Source organism: Eschrichtius robustus, chromosome 3 (assembly GCF_028021215.1).
Source record: "Eschrichtius robustus isolate mEscRob2 chromosome 3, mEscRob2.pri, whole genome shotgun sequence".
Lineage (NCBI taxonomy): Eukaryota > Metazoa > Chordata > Mammalia > Artiodactyla > Eschrichtiidae > Eschrichtius > Eschrichtius robustus.
The window spans coordinates 117653713-117669033 of record NC_090826.1 but is presented as its reverse complement, the minus strand read 5'-3'; the positions used below and the strand labels follow the sequence as shown (position 1 = coordinate 117669033).

General features: G+C 43.8%; 1 protein-coding gene across 1 annotated transcript; it reads right to left on the bottom strand.

Moving 5' to 3' along the window:
• Window positions 1-439: 439 nt before the first annotated feature.
• Window positions 440-14051, bottom strand: SLAMF7 (SLAM family member 7). The gene is made up of 7 exons (XM_068538315.1): window positions 13997-14051; window positions 6491-6823; window positions 4928-5200; window positions 4594-4710; window positions 3562-3665; window positions 1382-1444; window positions 440-551 (listed from the first exon to the last, which is right to left on the bottom strand). The coding sequence occupies exons 1-7, from the start codon at window positions 14049-14051 to the stop codon at window positions 480-482; spliced, it is 1017 nt and encodes a 338-aa protein (XP_068394416.1). The 3' UTR covers window positions 440-479.
• Between the last annotated feature and the right edge of the window lie 1270 nt (window positions 14052-15321).

The window sequence follows — 15321 nt, the reverse complement described above, 5'->3', positions numbered from 1 at the left end:
AAGTTCTTGCCCTCTTGGCAACCAAACCCTTGGTATATTCCTCATCTCCAAACCCTGGAATGGGAGCTGTCATTCAAATGTGTGAAACTGCATTTACATTTCAACAGAGATGCTTCTAAGCCCTTGCTTTGAGTTGGCTGATAAATTCCCACTCACATTTCCAGGAGGGATTCTGGATTTGAAGAGATTTCTCAGCAGCGGGTAGGATTAAGAACTCTCTCTTTTTTTTTTTGGCCTCGCCACACTGCTTGTGGGATTTTAGTTCCCCAACCAGGGATTAAACCCCGGCCCTCAGCAGTGAAAGCACAGAGCCCTAACCACTAGACCACCAGGAAATTCCCGGATTAGGAACTCTTAAGTCTGAAGGAGCCTAAGGGATACTTTATTCTGGAAGGAAGTCAGTGTCCTTCATTCTTCCTTGATGTTTTTGGTCAAGTCAGTGAATTCCTTTGACCATTTTCTTTGGAACACATGGCTGCTTAGATGACATTCTCATGGGTAAATTGCCTTGGTGTGTCTGGCAACGTGGGTAGTGAGTGGGATTTCTCCACCTGCTGGGCAGACATAAGGATGCAGAACACTGGAGAGGAGCAGAACTATGGACCCCCCCCAGGAGACCCCACCATCCCAGACACTCTTCATTGCCAAGGGTACCCAACCCAAACCTCTCGCTATGCTTGCTCCCATTGTTTAATCATTTTGACTTTAGAAAAACTACTCCTCAAGCCTAACCCACATTTATCTTGTTGAATGCTTAATGAACTCAACTTTCCTTCTAATAATCTATCCAAACCAACCTTTCCTATTACTAGGCAAAGTGCTTTACCCATCCTCATTTTTCTGATGTGGTTGGGAGAGGAGACAGGAAGGTATCCCTGCTTCTGCCAAGCGTGATCTGTGAAGGAATAAGCTTTAAAATCTTACTACGTTAGTAGCTTGACTGGGGAGAAGTTGCAAATCACATGTAACATAGCTAGACCATGGAAAAGAAGAGGAACACTCTCCTGCCTCCAGTTTGCTAGTGGCTCAGAAACAAGCCAGAGGTGTCTCCCCAGCCATCCCTTTCTCCCAGGCACAGTCTAAGCCATGGAATTTTTCCCATGCCCTCAGTCAGGATCCTGCTGATTTTCCCTATTGATCCCGCCTGGAACCTCTCTCCTACTCTATTTGTTCCACATTACCCCCATTTTCACTCCTAAAACACAGTTCTCTTCTATTCCCCACATACTTGTGTAACCTTAAGCAAAGGGAATGGGTATCCTGGTGTGCCTTTTAGTAACAGGGAAAATGAGATCCCTGGGGCCCAAGAAATTCCAGCTAAACTTGAAAAAGGAAGAAGGATGGGACAGCTAAGATAAAACTCAGCTCTAAAGCTTCTTACCTTTGAGGGTATTTTCACAGTGGAATAAAGTGTATTTACTGCATTTTCCTCTGGTATAGTGCTCTGTTAAAAAACAAAAAACAAACAAAAGAAATCATCACCAACCCCCTGGGTCACATAGACAAGGCCAAAGAGACAACCAGAATCCAGAGAAGGGAAAACAGAGGTGGGAGGAGAGGGTGAGAGAGAAGAGAGGGTTCTGGAGCCAGAATGGGGGAGTGGGAAGTGCTCTTGTCAGTGACTGCTATTGTAATTATTAATGACATTTTTCAAAAAGCAATTGTGGGCTTCCCTGGTAGTGCAGTGGTTAAGAATCTGCCTGCCAATGCAGGAGACGTGGGTTTGAGCCCTGGTCTGGGAAGATTCCACATGCCACGGAGCAACTAAGCCCGTGCACCACGACTACTGAGCCTGTGCTCTAGAGCCCGCAAGCTGCAACTACTGAAGCCCACGTGCCTAGAACCCGTGCTCCTCAACAAGTGAAGTCACTACAACGAGAAGACCGTGAACCACAACGAAGAGTAGCCCCCGCTCACCACAACTAGAGAAAGCCCACGCACAGCAACGAGGACCCAATGCAGCCAAAAATAAATAAATTTTAAAAAAGAAGAAATTGCATTATTTTAAAACTGTATCTTGTTTAAATTACTTAATAAATATATAAGATATATTAAGTCCTATGAGCTATGAGCCTCCTAAGGTGATTAAAGGATAATTTGAAATCATATTGTCAATGTTGGAAATAAACTTTTCCATCAGTCAAAAGAGCTTATGGAGCAAATCAGAAATGATGACTAAAGGGACAAAACAAAACAAAACAACGACAGCAATAACAAAAGCTCCTTCCAGGCTGGAGAAAAATATCCTGGGTCAGTGAAGTTTATTCCTGAACATCTAGGACAGTCTTGTGGTCTCCAGGGAATGTGTCTTGAGCAGGGGAAGAGGGAGGATGGTGATAAAGTGATCAATTTTGACAGAAGCCGGGCTGAGTGAAGCACAAAGAGGTCGCCCCTGTGAGGAAGGAAGGAGCTCTCAGGACACCAACAACTTCGAAGAGGAAACATAATATCTCCTCTTGGAAAAGTTGTGGATAAGTGTAAGAAGATGCATCCTGATCAGGAGACACTGAAGGCTGGAGTAAAACTAAGATTTTTTTTTAAAAAATTAATTAATTAATTAATTAATTTTTGGCTGTGTTGGGTCTTCGTTTCTGTACGAGGGCTTTCTCTAGTTGCGGCAAGCGGGGGCCACTCTTCATCGCGGTGCGCAGGCCTCTCACGATCGCGGCCTCTCTTGTTGCGGAGCACAGGCTCCAGATGCGCAGGCTCAGTAGGTGTGGCTCACGGGCCTAGTTGCTCCGCGGCACGTGGGATCTTCCCGGACCAGGGCTCGAACCCGTGTCCCCTGCATTGGCAGGCAGATTCTCAACCACTGCGCCACCAGGGAAGCCCAAAACTAAGATTTTTGAAGCTCCAAAGTGCTTTTATTTCTTCATTAAGTGGGCCAATGTGGAAAGGACACTATGACCCCTAAGGAGCAAGCCTAGCCTTGGCTGCAATGATTTTTGCCAGTGGACATTTTGAAGCTGTCTACCTAGTTCTTGTCTCCAAATTGTCTCTTGTTATTTGTATTTCTTTAAAACTTAGTCTTAAGATTTTCTTTTCAAAGAGTTTTCTTTGAATTAACCTTGTGTTCGTTCACTGCAGCTTGGTGACCCACGCTTGGGAAACCTTGAGTGAGGGCCCAGAGCCACCATGGACCCTCTGAGCCCCCACCTGATGGTTCCTTGAGTTGCCTCAGAGGAAATGGCATCTCTAAAGCCAGTTTTCTGACACCATAACTCAAACAACATGTCAAAGTCACATTTCTCTACCCACCATCCTATGCAAAAGGAATTGGGTCTGTTGAGCGGCCATTTTGAACAGTGGAGGGGAAGGAGTGATCCCGTAGATCACAGTGTGAATGTTATTGGCTAGGTCAGAACCAGATGCTCCAGGGGCCACCAGTTCCTGCACAAGAGAGAATCCATAAAGACTTGGGGGAGACACAGGTACATTGGGTTTAAAGGGTTATACATGTTCATTTCCCATGTTGCCCAAATCCATGAAAAAATCTCAAGTAAAACAAGGAGGGCCTCAGAGAGGAGAATCAGGCCCCAGGAAAGATGGGAAAGAACTCACATTAAAGTAAGAGATTGTGTCATACTCCGAGGTCTCTTCAAAAGCGGGGGAGTAGTTAAGAGTTTCTGGATGAAGGTTCAGTCCCTTCTTCTCTTCAATGAACTCTGAAACCAAGTTGGGAGAGAATCAGAGCTGGCTCCTCCTTCCACTGGCCACCCTCATTGGCCCACCATCTGGATGACCCACTTAGGGTGGCCAACCATCTTGATTTCCCTGTAACTGAAGGGGTTTTCCAGGACATGAGGCTTTCAGTGCTAAACCCAGGAACCCCAAGATGAACTGGTCACCCTCATCACTTCACTTCCCAATTTCTGGACAAAGGCAGCCAAAAGAGGAAGCAGAGGAGATCAGAAATGCTTTTACAGTGTTTCCAGGAGGGAGAGAATATCTCAAAGTCTGCAGTTCATACCCAACCAGCGCTTAGGTCCCTCCCCAATACCCTGAGTGGACAGTATCAGTGGGAACCCGAGAAGACAAATCAGCAGGGTTTAGGGACACAGAGCATGGGGTACAGCCTGGAGAAAGACAGAGAAAGGCTTCTCCAGGAGTAATGTATCTAGACTGAGGTAGGGAGTAGAGAGAAGTCTCTGGAGTTGATCCAATGGAGAGAACAGGGATGGATTGGGGGCTCTGACAGGGATGGGCTGAACGGATGGTGCTGGTTTGTGGACCTCAGAGTTGGAGGCCATGGCCTCCCAGTCAGGGGAGCAGAGTCAGCAGTGTGTGACCTATGTCAGCAGGAGGGATACACTAGTAAGGCCCTCTGGGGGGAAGGAGAAGGGCAGGCACTGGAGAAGGAACTAGGAAAACCTTGGCCTTAGGAGAGAAGTTAAGGGCTCAGGTATTCTCTCCACTCCAGAACTAAGGAGTACAGATGGATGGTGCTGTCCTTTAGGGCAGAGATGATGGCTTCTTCATTTCTGCATCCTTAGTGCCTAGCACCAAGCTTGGCACACAATCCAACATACTATTGAATGAATGAGGGAGAAAATGCATGATTGAGGGTGAAGACAAAAATAGTTTATGCTGTACCTTTTCTTCTTTCTCTTCGTATGATCAAAATAATTAGCACCAGTGCAATGAAACAGAGCAGGATGAGTGACAACAGGAGTTTGAGGATCACAGAGGTAGCCAGGCCACCAGCAGCACCTTTAAAGAGAGAATGGGTGGAGGCACAGGGCAAGGAGAAGAGTCAGCTAGGGAAAATGACCCAACTTTTGGAGCAATTGTAACCTTCCTCCCAGTCTGATGACTTCCCCAGGGCTTCCAGTTTTCAGAAAGGGCTTGTTCCCATGGGGGACCAGGAGCTGAAGAAGATATAGGTCCTAAGACCAGCGGCTCCTGGAGAGAGAAGAGAGACAGTCACCTTCACAGAGGTTCCAGGCAAAGATGGGGTTTGAGGAATTGCTGCTGATGGGGTTTCTGGCCATGCAGATGAAGGTCATGTCCCTTTTCTCCTGCCTCCAGGATATGGGGAGGATGGAGCCACTGTGAGACTCATTGGTCGCCTGTCCCAGGGACTTCCAGCTGTAAGTTACATCCTCTCCTTCCTGTTCCATGGAACATGTCAGATTGGTTACACATGTGCCATTCTTATTGTTCTGCAGACCTATGATGACTTTGGGCTTTGAAAGGTGCTCTGTAAAAGAGAAATAGACAACCAAGTGTGGAAACTATGCCCATAGACCTCCTTTTTTCTGCATTATTCTTGTAAACCTTGGACCTGAATCTCCCTGGTGTGCTACAGAGTGGAGAGGAAACAGTAGTTCAGAGCAGAATTCTCATTCTTATCTGGGGAAGAGAACTATCTAGGTCAGATTGCCCACAGCCATAAAACAACAACAATAGTAATAGAAATAATTACAGTGCAACAAGAATGAGCTGCCATTTACTAAGCACAGACATATGGCAAGCACTGTGTTAAAAGCATTTTAGAGGTTCATTAGTTTTATCTTTTTTGGAGGCTCCCTATTCCCCTGTCCTCAGGCTTCCTTGAAGAGACTCACTTTACTCTCTAGGAGAGAACAAAGGTATTGGAGCAACACTTCTGGTTCCCCTCTCTACCTTGTGCTCATTCTTTCAGAGGATGAGCAATTGTTTCATTGCTGAGATGGTGAGTCTGACATCCCTCAACTACATTTCTCTATTTACATGTTTGAGCTGTTATGATTGTTGTGTAAATGTGGTTTGCTCTCCCCCCACCCCCCCACTCCACTAGTTTGCCTGCAGAATGCATGTCTTCCATTCTTTTCAACTATATCTATATGGAGGACACATCTGGATTAAGGTGCATGGTCTACCTCCTACAAGCAAACCTGCAGGCCCATCTCCTGGTGTCCCTGATATTGCAGCTCAGTGAGAGAGGCAGCTATTCTTGTAGCTGGTTGAGTAATTGTTTCATAAGTTCATTTTCCCTGAATAGGCACCAAAGTCTAGACTTGCGAGAAAGTATTTTTATTATCCAGCTTTACCAGAAAAAACAAAGCTGATATTTTTATCTTCCTTTCTAATTCTTGTGTCTATTTCTCATTTGGTTAGAATATTCAGGGGAAGAGGTGTGATTGATAGTTATACCTGATAATCTTTCTAAGATAGGTATCACTTTACTCCCCATTACAGATATGGAAATGAAGTTTCAAAGAGATCAAGTAACTTGTCTAAGGCCATGTAACTAGTAAGTAGAGAAGCCAACATTTGACCTGCGTGATTGTCACTTCTCATAACGCCTATCTGCTGCACCACAATCCTTCTTACAGAATCTCTAAGAGGGGACTTCAAGGGTTGACTATATCTACTTCATCCACGCACGAGTTCCCTCTTCCACTTTATTGCCGAGGGTTTATCCAGCCTTTGTTTGAGCAGCTCCAATATCAGGGAGTTCACCATTTTAAGAAGGCAGTCATCCACCTTTGGAACTGATTCTGCTCACCATAGACACGCAGCTCATACTCCTGGGTGAGGGGATCCTGGAGGGTTGAGCTGTGTATCTCCACACGGTAGACACCTGAGTCATTCTTCTTCAGTTTGCTGAGCCTCAGGGAGTAGCCTTCATGTGGGAAATTCACCCTTTCCTTGTTACGATGTTGGGTCACTATGATAACGGCTTTTTTGTCTGCCAACTTTGGCTGTATGGTGACGAGAGTGGTTGTGTTGAAGACCCAGATAATGCTGTCAATTGGATCTACTGAGAGATTCAGTGGGAAAGTCACAGACCCACCAAGGGCACCAACTAGCTTCTTCAGTACTCCAGAGGCTGCTGGCCCTGCAGAAACAGAGAACCATAAAATAAACCTGAGTTCCTGCCCTTGCCACCAATTACTCACTCCCTTTAGGTCCCGGAAAGGTCCCAAGAAACCCTCTCAGTCTAACCCAACCAGTCCTGGGAAACCCTTTGGAACCTCACTCACACAAAGGCACTGAGGTCAGAACTCTCTGCCTGAAAAGGGTGACTACAGGCGAACCCACCCCATTCCCAGAGATCTCTGGCTGAAAAGACCAAGCTCTGAGGTAGACCATGAGGTCGGCTGCATCCTTGACAAGTTCCTGTGGGGTGACAAGTGGGAAGGTTACTGTCCAAGCTCCATTTAGGACTCCCAGATTGCTCCTGGGAGAGCTGATTGTGTTGCAGATGAAGAAGGTAGCAGTCTATCTGACCTGGGGCAGAGGTTCTCAAGCACAAACCAGGGCACTGGGAGGCAAGCTCTAAGTTTTTAAAGATAGTGGTAGCTTAGAAGTTTGAGGATGATTTATCTTTCTATTTTATGGTAGATGGGAGTGAATTCAAGATCATCCCCAAATGAGGTTCTCATTCACTTGAATTCCAATATCCTTCCTTGAGTGGAAAGGAAAAGGGTGAGTGACTGGGAGCTCTGGAATATGCCCAGGCTACCTTGTGATGTTTACCCTGAACTATCAGGAATTGTAGTAGGGCTTTACTGCTCTCTGCCTCCCAAATTTCTGTTTCACTGCAATCTTAATTCACCTCAGAAAGCATGACTTGCAAACAACCATCACTGATTTTGTGGCTCCAGGTGAAAAACAGTTAAGAATGTCTGCTGGAAAAGCTTCCAGAAGTGGTCAACTGAGCAGCAACCTAATAAATAGCTCATGGGCCAAACCTGGCCTGCCCCTGTTTTTGAAAATAAAGTTTTATTGGAACACAGCCATGTTCTTTCCATTGCACATTGTCTATGGCTGCTTTTCCACTACAAAGGCTGAGTTGGATAGTTGTGACAGATATCATACTGCCTGCAAAGCTTAAAATTTTAGTATTTGGCCCTTTACAGCAAAAGTTTGTTAACTGGATTTGATTAAAAAAAAAAACAAACCTGAGATTCAAAAAAACCTAAGTAACTTTTCCAAGGGCACAAAGCTAGCAGCTGATAATTTGAGGATTTAACCCAGTGTCACTGCAGCCCTGGAGCCTGGGCTCTTTCCACTATGGCTCAATTTGAGGGTCCCTTGGCATTTGTGCCAGCTCCAGCCCTTTCCATTAGTCCCCTTCTTCAGTTCCCTCAAGGGCTCAGGTGTCAAATCTGAAGCCCTGGGGTCTCATGGAATCCCGATTTACCATTCAAGTCCTTTGGTGACCTTCCTTCAAGTACAAGCTGCTCTACCAGTGCCCCCAGATTAAGGGAATCTGGTGCTACCAAATGTTGACCTAGCCCCTTGATAACAGGTCTTGGATCTTGACCAAATTTTTTGCTAAATTTATCTCTAAAAGTACTGGTTTCTCTTCCTGAGTAACTTCCTTTTAGGAGCTGATTCCTGTTTTCAAACATTTGTCCCCTATAATTTATATATATGCATATATACTTTGGATCACTCAAGCCTTTATCAAGTCATCCTGTTAAGTAAGCTGAGTTTCCAAAAAGCTGCCCTCCCTGCTTTTCTAATACTAAGGGAGGATGGTTTTTCATTACTCTCTCTTTGATCATCTCATGGGGTGTCAAAACATTTCCAGTAAATGTTATAGACAAAACCAGTTTTATTTGAATTTTTGATTTATCAATTAATGTATTCATTCTTTTACTTCAACCATGAGATGGAAGGGGTGAATATTTTGCAGTCAAATAAAGATTGGATATCACTTGCCCACAAGTAGGTGCAATTCTTGGATTAGGGCATCTTTGAGTATTTTAATTTGCATGTGAGGTTTGGGGGACATGTATATGTCAAGGAGGTGACAAAATTGTAAGGATGTGGCTTTAGTGTTTTAGCATGTGTGTGTGCACTTAAGCCATGAATAATTAATTGTTCTTTTCACATCTTTGTAAACATGGTGCTATCTTCCTAGGGTACATTTTAAGAAATGTTAATTGTGTGGAGATATGAGAAAATATCTCCAAATGCATTGTTCCTTGTTAGAGTGAAATTGGAGGACAATACAGTGCAAATTGCCAACATGAACCTAGATGGAGGATATTGTTCTATCTTTATTGTATCTTCAGGGTGAGGAGAAGAGTCATAAAAGAAGAAAGTAGTTCCATGCCATTCCCTAAATGTGAGCTCAGACGTTAGGGGGCTGGGTTGGTTAAGTCCTAGCCAGTTTTGTTTCCTCTTCCCAGTTGACTGTGAAAGGGGATCCAGAAACAAGACACTTCTCTTCTCAGCTTCTAAGACTGAACTGAAGCTCCCCTTTCTCTGATGGCTTCTCCACCTGTGGTGTGTGACCCTATAGGGTTTTACCATGTCTAGGTAGGTCATGCTCTGCTCATTCAGTCATTCCTTCCTTTAACAAGAATTTGTTTAGTTCCGTACTTGTGCCTGGCACTCTGTAGGAGCTGAGGGTATAACTGGGGAGCAAGATAGTCATGATCCTTGCACTCATGGAGTTGGGAGAGAGTCATTAAATAAGTAACAACATGTGCTGTGAAAGGGGAAATGACAGTACTTAGGGAACACATGATGGGGGTGGGGGATGTAACATGACCTGTGTGATCAGAAGGCCCTAGAGAATGAGTAGCTACTAGCACCTATCTACAAGGCCAGGGAGGATTGGGCCCCATGAGACTCATCTACCCTCCCACCTGGATTAATGTGGTGAATGTTGTAACTTGCCTCCTCTGTATCCATTTCACTCCTTCCTCATTTTTTAGCAGCCATATGGTTTGGTAACTCAACTCAAGTGGTAGCCTTCCTCTGCATAGTAATTAGTTCAGGGGTATCACATGTCCCAGGTTGATTGTATCTGAGAGAAGCCCAGGGCTTTTGTTTCTAGGCCAGCAAAAGTTGATGCTGTGGGAAGATATGAAGCCTTGGACTGCCACCCACTTACTACCACCAGACAAGCAGTCAGGGCTCCTCCTTCAGCTTATCCCCAGTTTATGTCCTAACTCACGCTTTTATTGGTGTTTTATCCTTTTCTGTGTCCATCTAAATCTTATTTAAGACCCATAAATCCTAGTTCAAAGCCCTTCCCTGAGGAAGTCTTCAACTCTTTCTCACACCTACCCTCTGAAATTCCACCATGAATGTCACTTCATTTTCCACTTTATATTCCCCATGAGGAGCTATTCCCCTGGGTGGTGACTGGACATACCATTTTGCTGTGAGTTAGCGGATCATTGATCTACAGGCATTAGGTTCCAGATCACCTGGTGATGGGGTCTGGAGTCTCATCCAGGGACGGGTGGAGATGGCCTCTTCTCCGAGGCAACATGCAGCAAGTGTAAAAAAGTTAGAGGTCTGGCCTAACGGGGGGTCAGGAGACCTGGGTTCCATTCTGGTTCCTCTGTAATAATAACTCCAGCAATGAATACTTGGTTTAATGGGTATTCTCGTTCTTGATCCTCAAGTCAACTCCATGTGATAAACGTTAAGCTGCACTTTATAGATGAAGACATTGGGGTTCCAAGATGCTGAGTGACTTTCCCAAGGCCCCAAACTGGAAAGTGGGCAGATGTGACATGAGAAGCTAGTGCGTTCCCCTATCTCCTCTAGAGGCCTGCATTCTTTCCGCTGCTACCTCCCACTACCACTTTGAATTTCAGTGTTCTCACCTCTCATAGGAGAAAAAGAATAACCTTTATTCACCAGGATTTAGGGAAGGATGAAGGGTGAATACAGATGTGAAAACATTTTGAGAAGTACAGAGCAGTCTGAGACACGGTGGGAGGCAAGAGGGAACGACAGGCAGTAGTGCTATAAGGGACAGGCTTTGAGAAAGCTTCCCACTTTTTGGTCTCATTTCTGCAAGAATAGCTAAAAGTGAGATTTCCCAAAACTTCTTTGGATGGCTTCTCAGTAAGGTAAGCTTCTTAGAAGGTGGTCTGGACCCTAACGCCTATACATCAGTCACTGGCTAATTCACAGCAAAAGATAAGTCCAATCACCACCCAGGGAGATAATTCCTACAGCAAGCATCCCCACCAACCTGCTTTTGGAGGTTGAGGGAGCTGGGACAGGAGACCCTTTGCTTTCTGCCCTGGCCAAGTCTCAGGTATTTTTGGCACCAGGAGATTCAGCCCTAAGATGCTCTTCATAACAAGAACGGACAACAGCTCTTCCCTTTTGCCACCTGCCTTTCCTTTTGGCTGTCACCTCCTCCCCTTAACCTGTTCCCCCAAGGCTCATGTGTTGAGTGGAGGGAGGGAGCCAAATTAGGAGGAAGGGACACCATCAGTACAGCCAGAATCAAGGGATGGTGACCTAGGAGGAAGACCTCGGCATAGCGGAGTGTGTAAAGCCCACCTCCTGCTTGCCAGCCCAGTCCCCGAGCACCTCTTCCAGTACTGGGTGCCTTTATCAGAATGCACCAGCGTGTCATGCCACCCTCACCATGGAAACCAAGGACCAGAGCATCTCAAAGCTAGGAGGAATTTTAGGGACTACTTAGTCCAATCCTATTTTATAGATGAAGAGCCTGGTGCTCTGAAGGTTATAGTGATGTGTGCCAAGTGAGTGGAAGGCCAGGATTAGTAACAAGGGCTCCTAAGGCAGGGTTTCCCAAGCTGTGCCCCTGCTACCTTTGAGGTCTGTGGCAGTGCCTCAGTGTATTTCTTGGGAGCTTAGATGGAGGTCAAGGGGGTAAGGGATGGCGTGGAGGCTATGGAACTGCCCCCCTCCATCAGGGAGGCTTCAATTCTATGCATCAGAGTTGTTTGTTTCTGTGTAAGTTTTCTTTTTATAAAAGGAAACCACTGCTTAAAAAAGAAAAAAACGACTTTGGAAATTACTGCTCTTTACCCAAATTCCCCTTAATTAATGTATTTGGAAAGGGCATTCACAATCAGTACCATGTAAGATGTACATAGAACAGAGGCTGGCAAGCCTCCCAATTCACCAACTACCTTTTCCAACACTCCAGTTCTAACCTGCAACATTCATATTCAAGTTTCCTACTGTTCTGCCCCTCACTCATCTCCGAAACGCTCCTCTTGTTTGTCTTTTCTGGTCTTTTTCAATACCTCCCCAATACCTCCTCACCCACTTTTTCTGATTTCCTTTTATAAACTGTCTCCTCAACCCTACTGTATCCTATAATCATCATAAAATTGTGCCCATTTTCCAGATGAGAATACTGGGGCGGCAAGAGTTGTTCCTTGGTCCCTCTGAATTTGGCCAGGGTGATTTTTGTTTGGTGCATTCACATCCTGGAAATGGAGTTCCCTACACTTCTTGGGCATTTCCAGTGCCTACCTTGGCCTCATGTACCTGGAGAGGGAAGGAATCTCTGGGGAAGATTCATCTCAAATACACATTTATTGAGCACTTTTTCTGAGGGTACAATATTAGGCCGTTAGTCTGGTGTGATGAAATGAGCACTAGCTTTGGAAACTCAGTCTCTGTTCTACCTCTTAATAGCTGTGTAGTCTTGCCTAAGACACTTGACCTCTCAGAGCCTGTTTTGGGGATAATAATATCTATCTTATAGACTTGTGAGGAGATTGTATGAAAAATGCCTTGGACGTAACAGGAGCTTAATAAATGGTGATTATTATTATATTGTTTTGCATTTGATATCTTATTTAAAACATCACAATAATTTGCAAGTTAAGTTTCATTTTCTGTTACATACTTGTAAAGACCGAGGTTCAAAGGCTAAGAAACTTATCCACAATAATATAGCTACTAAGCTATATTAATTAATTAATTAATTAATTAATTAATTAATTAATTAATATTACTAAGCCACTAATATAGCTACTAAGTCAAACCCAGGAGTTCTTCTCCAGGGCCAGCACTGCTTTCACAGTCCTGCCCACTGGAGGCTCTACGACAATCTCAGATTGTTCTTTCAGTCACGGAAGGTATATCACAGCCTCCTGGAGAAGGGTGCACACTTGCAACTTGCACCTTGCTGCCCCAGGTCATGTTTCAGGTGGGCACCTGGGTTTTGAAAAGTCCTGCCATGTCCTCCCCCATTTCACCATCCCCAAGTTCCACTTCTGATCACCATTTCCGTTCAAGGAGTGGTTTTTAAAGTAAGGGTCAGTTCCAGGGCCAGGTGCTTCCTAAAATTGCAAACTTTTAACGAACTCACGGAGGGTGAGAGTCTGTTGATGCTGAACATTTCGAGAGGCCAGGTTGCAGGGAGGAAAGGATTGGGAGCCCTGACTTACTATGAGGGCTTGGGCAGGTCTCTTCTGGCAGGCCTGGGGCACACATAAATGAACCAGCCACACCAAATCCTCAGAGGGAGACCTCATGGTGGTTCTCCATGAGTTTGATGACCAGAGAGATATTCTTAACTTATGGGGTTCCTGGTCCTTTCTGAGAGCCCTGAAGATAGTAACATCTTGAAAGACTAGAATACCTGTGACAGGCATAGAAAAGTCCTCAGTCCTTCGTGGCATTAAATATAAAGTGCCTACCTATGAGTTGGTTTTCTAAGTAGAGACTGATTGGGTTACTTGGGTTAAGAGAGAAAACTCAAATGTTCTCTGCCATCAGTATGATTGTTAAATGCATAATAATTTAAAATATTTTTCTAAATAATACATATTTATATTTACATAAATATAAAACATAGAAGTATATGTATAAATGTTATAAATATATTTAAATTAAACTATTTTAAATATATATTTCTAAGTAAATAAATATACACCTGTACCATCTCATTTTGTTTTAAAAATTACCCTCAAAATGAGGGAGGGCTGAGGTCCGAGGAAGATGACATTCTTCATCTATTTCATGGCAGAATCCAGATTAGGACACAGGTTTTTCTGATACCCAACACCACTTCTTTCAGCCCTTCCTTCCCTGGGACAGTCAGAAGGACAGTCAACTCCCAAAGTCATTCCTTCTCCTCTCCCTCCAGTCTCTTCCTGCCCTCTGTGAGCCAGAGACCACAGGATATAAAAAGCAATATTAGATGAGGGAGCAGAGCCTCCTAAGTTGAGCCAGAGGCCCAGAGTGGAGCCAGGAGTCTGGAGCTACATGCAGGGTGAGGTAGGCAGTCAGGAAAACAGGAGGATCTTGCTGGACTCACCTGTGAGCTGGCAGAGGAGAAAGATGAAGGCGAAGCATGCTGGGGAAGCAAGCATATTGCTCTTTGGATGTCAGTCACTAAAATGAACCCACTTCCCTCTTGTAGTCACCCTCTTATATCTCTTCCCCTGCTGGGATTTTAAGTAGGTGGGGTCATGAGATTGAGAATGAGTCATCTCAATTTTCTCCATATGGCCAGCTTTTTCTGTTATACCATGTGACCTTTCAGAGGTTCAGAATAGAGAACATGGAAGGAAATAGAAGGTTATACGGAGAACAAAAAAGTGGCACTGGGGATAACGATAATATCTATTGAGCTTTGTTAAGTACCAGGAGTACCTGCATTTTTTAATTTATTCTTCATAGCAGCCCTGTGAGTGAAATACTACCATAATGCCTAGTTTACAGATGAGAAAATGAAGGCTTAGAGTATAGTACAGCAAAATTAAGAAGTTCTTTTCATCAAAAGAAACCATTATAATAGTAAAAAGGCAAGCCATGTAGTGGGAGAACATATACATAATACATTTAATCCACAAGAGCCTTATATCCATAATATATGGTTGTCCAATTGTTCCAGCACCATTTGTTGAAAAGACTGTCCTTTCTATATTGAACTGCTTTTTATTTTAAAATTAATTTTTATTGGAGTATAGTTGCTTTACAATGTTGTGTTAGTTCCTACTGTACAGCAAAATGAATCAGCTATACATATACATATATTCCCTCTTTTTTGGATTTCCTTCCCATTTAGGTTACCACAGTGCATTAAGTAGAGTTCCCTGTGCTATACAGTATGTTTTCATTAGTTGTCTATTTTGAATTGCTTTTATACCTCTGTCAAAACGCAGTTGATCATACTTGTGTGGGTATATTCTGGGCTACCTGTTCTGTTCCATTGATTTATATAATGTAATTATTGATATATTATGGCTTAAGTCTGCCATTTTATTGTTTGTTTTCTTCTTGTTTCTTCTGTTTTTTTATTCCTCCGTTTTACTTTCCTGGGCATTCTGTAGGTTACTTGAATATTTTTTAAATAATTCCATTTTGATTTATCTATAGTGTATCTTGAGTGTATCTCTTTGAATAGATTTTTAAATGGCTGCTCAAGGCATTACATTAAACATACGTAACTTATGGTTTACTGATGTTGGCTTTTTACCAGTTCAACTAGCATGTAGAAACATTACCCTTGCAAGATTCCTTTACCATCCTTCCTTAATAACTTATCTTAACTATATCCTCTCCACATATTGAGAACCATATCAGGTAATGTTATAATTTTTGCTTCAATTGTCAAATATAACTTAGAAAACTCAAGAG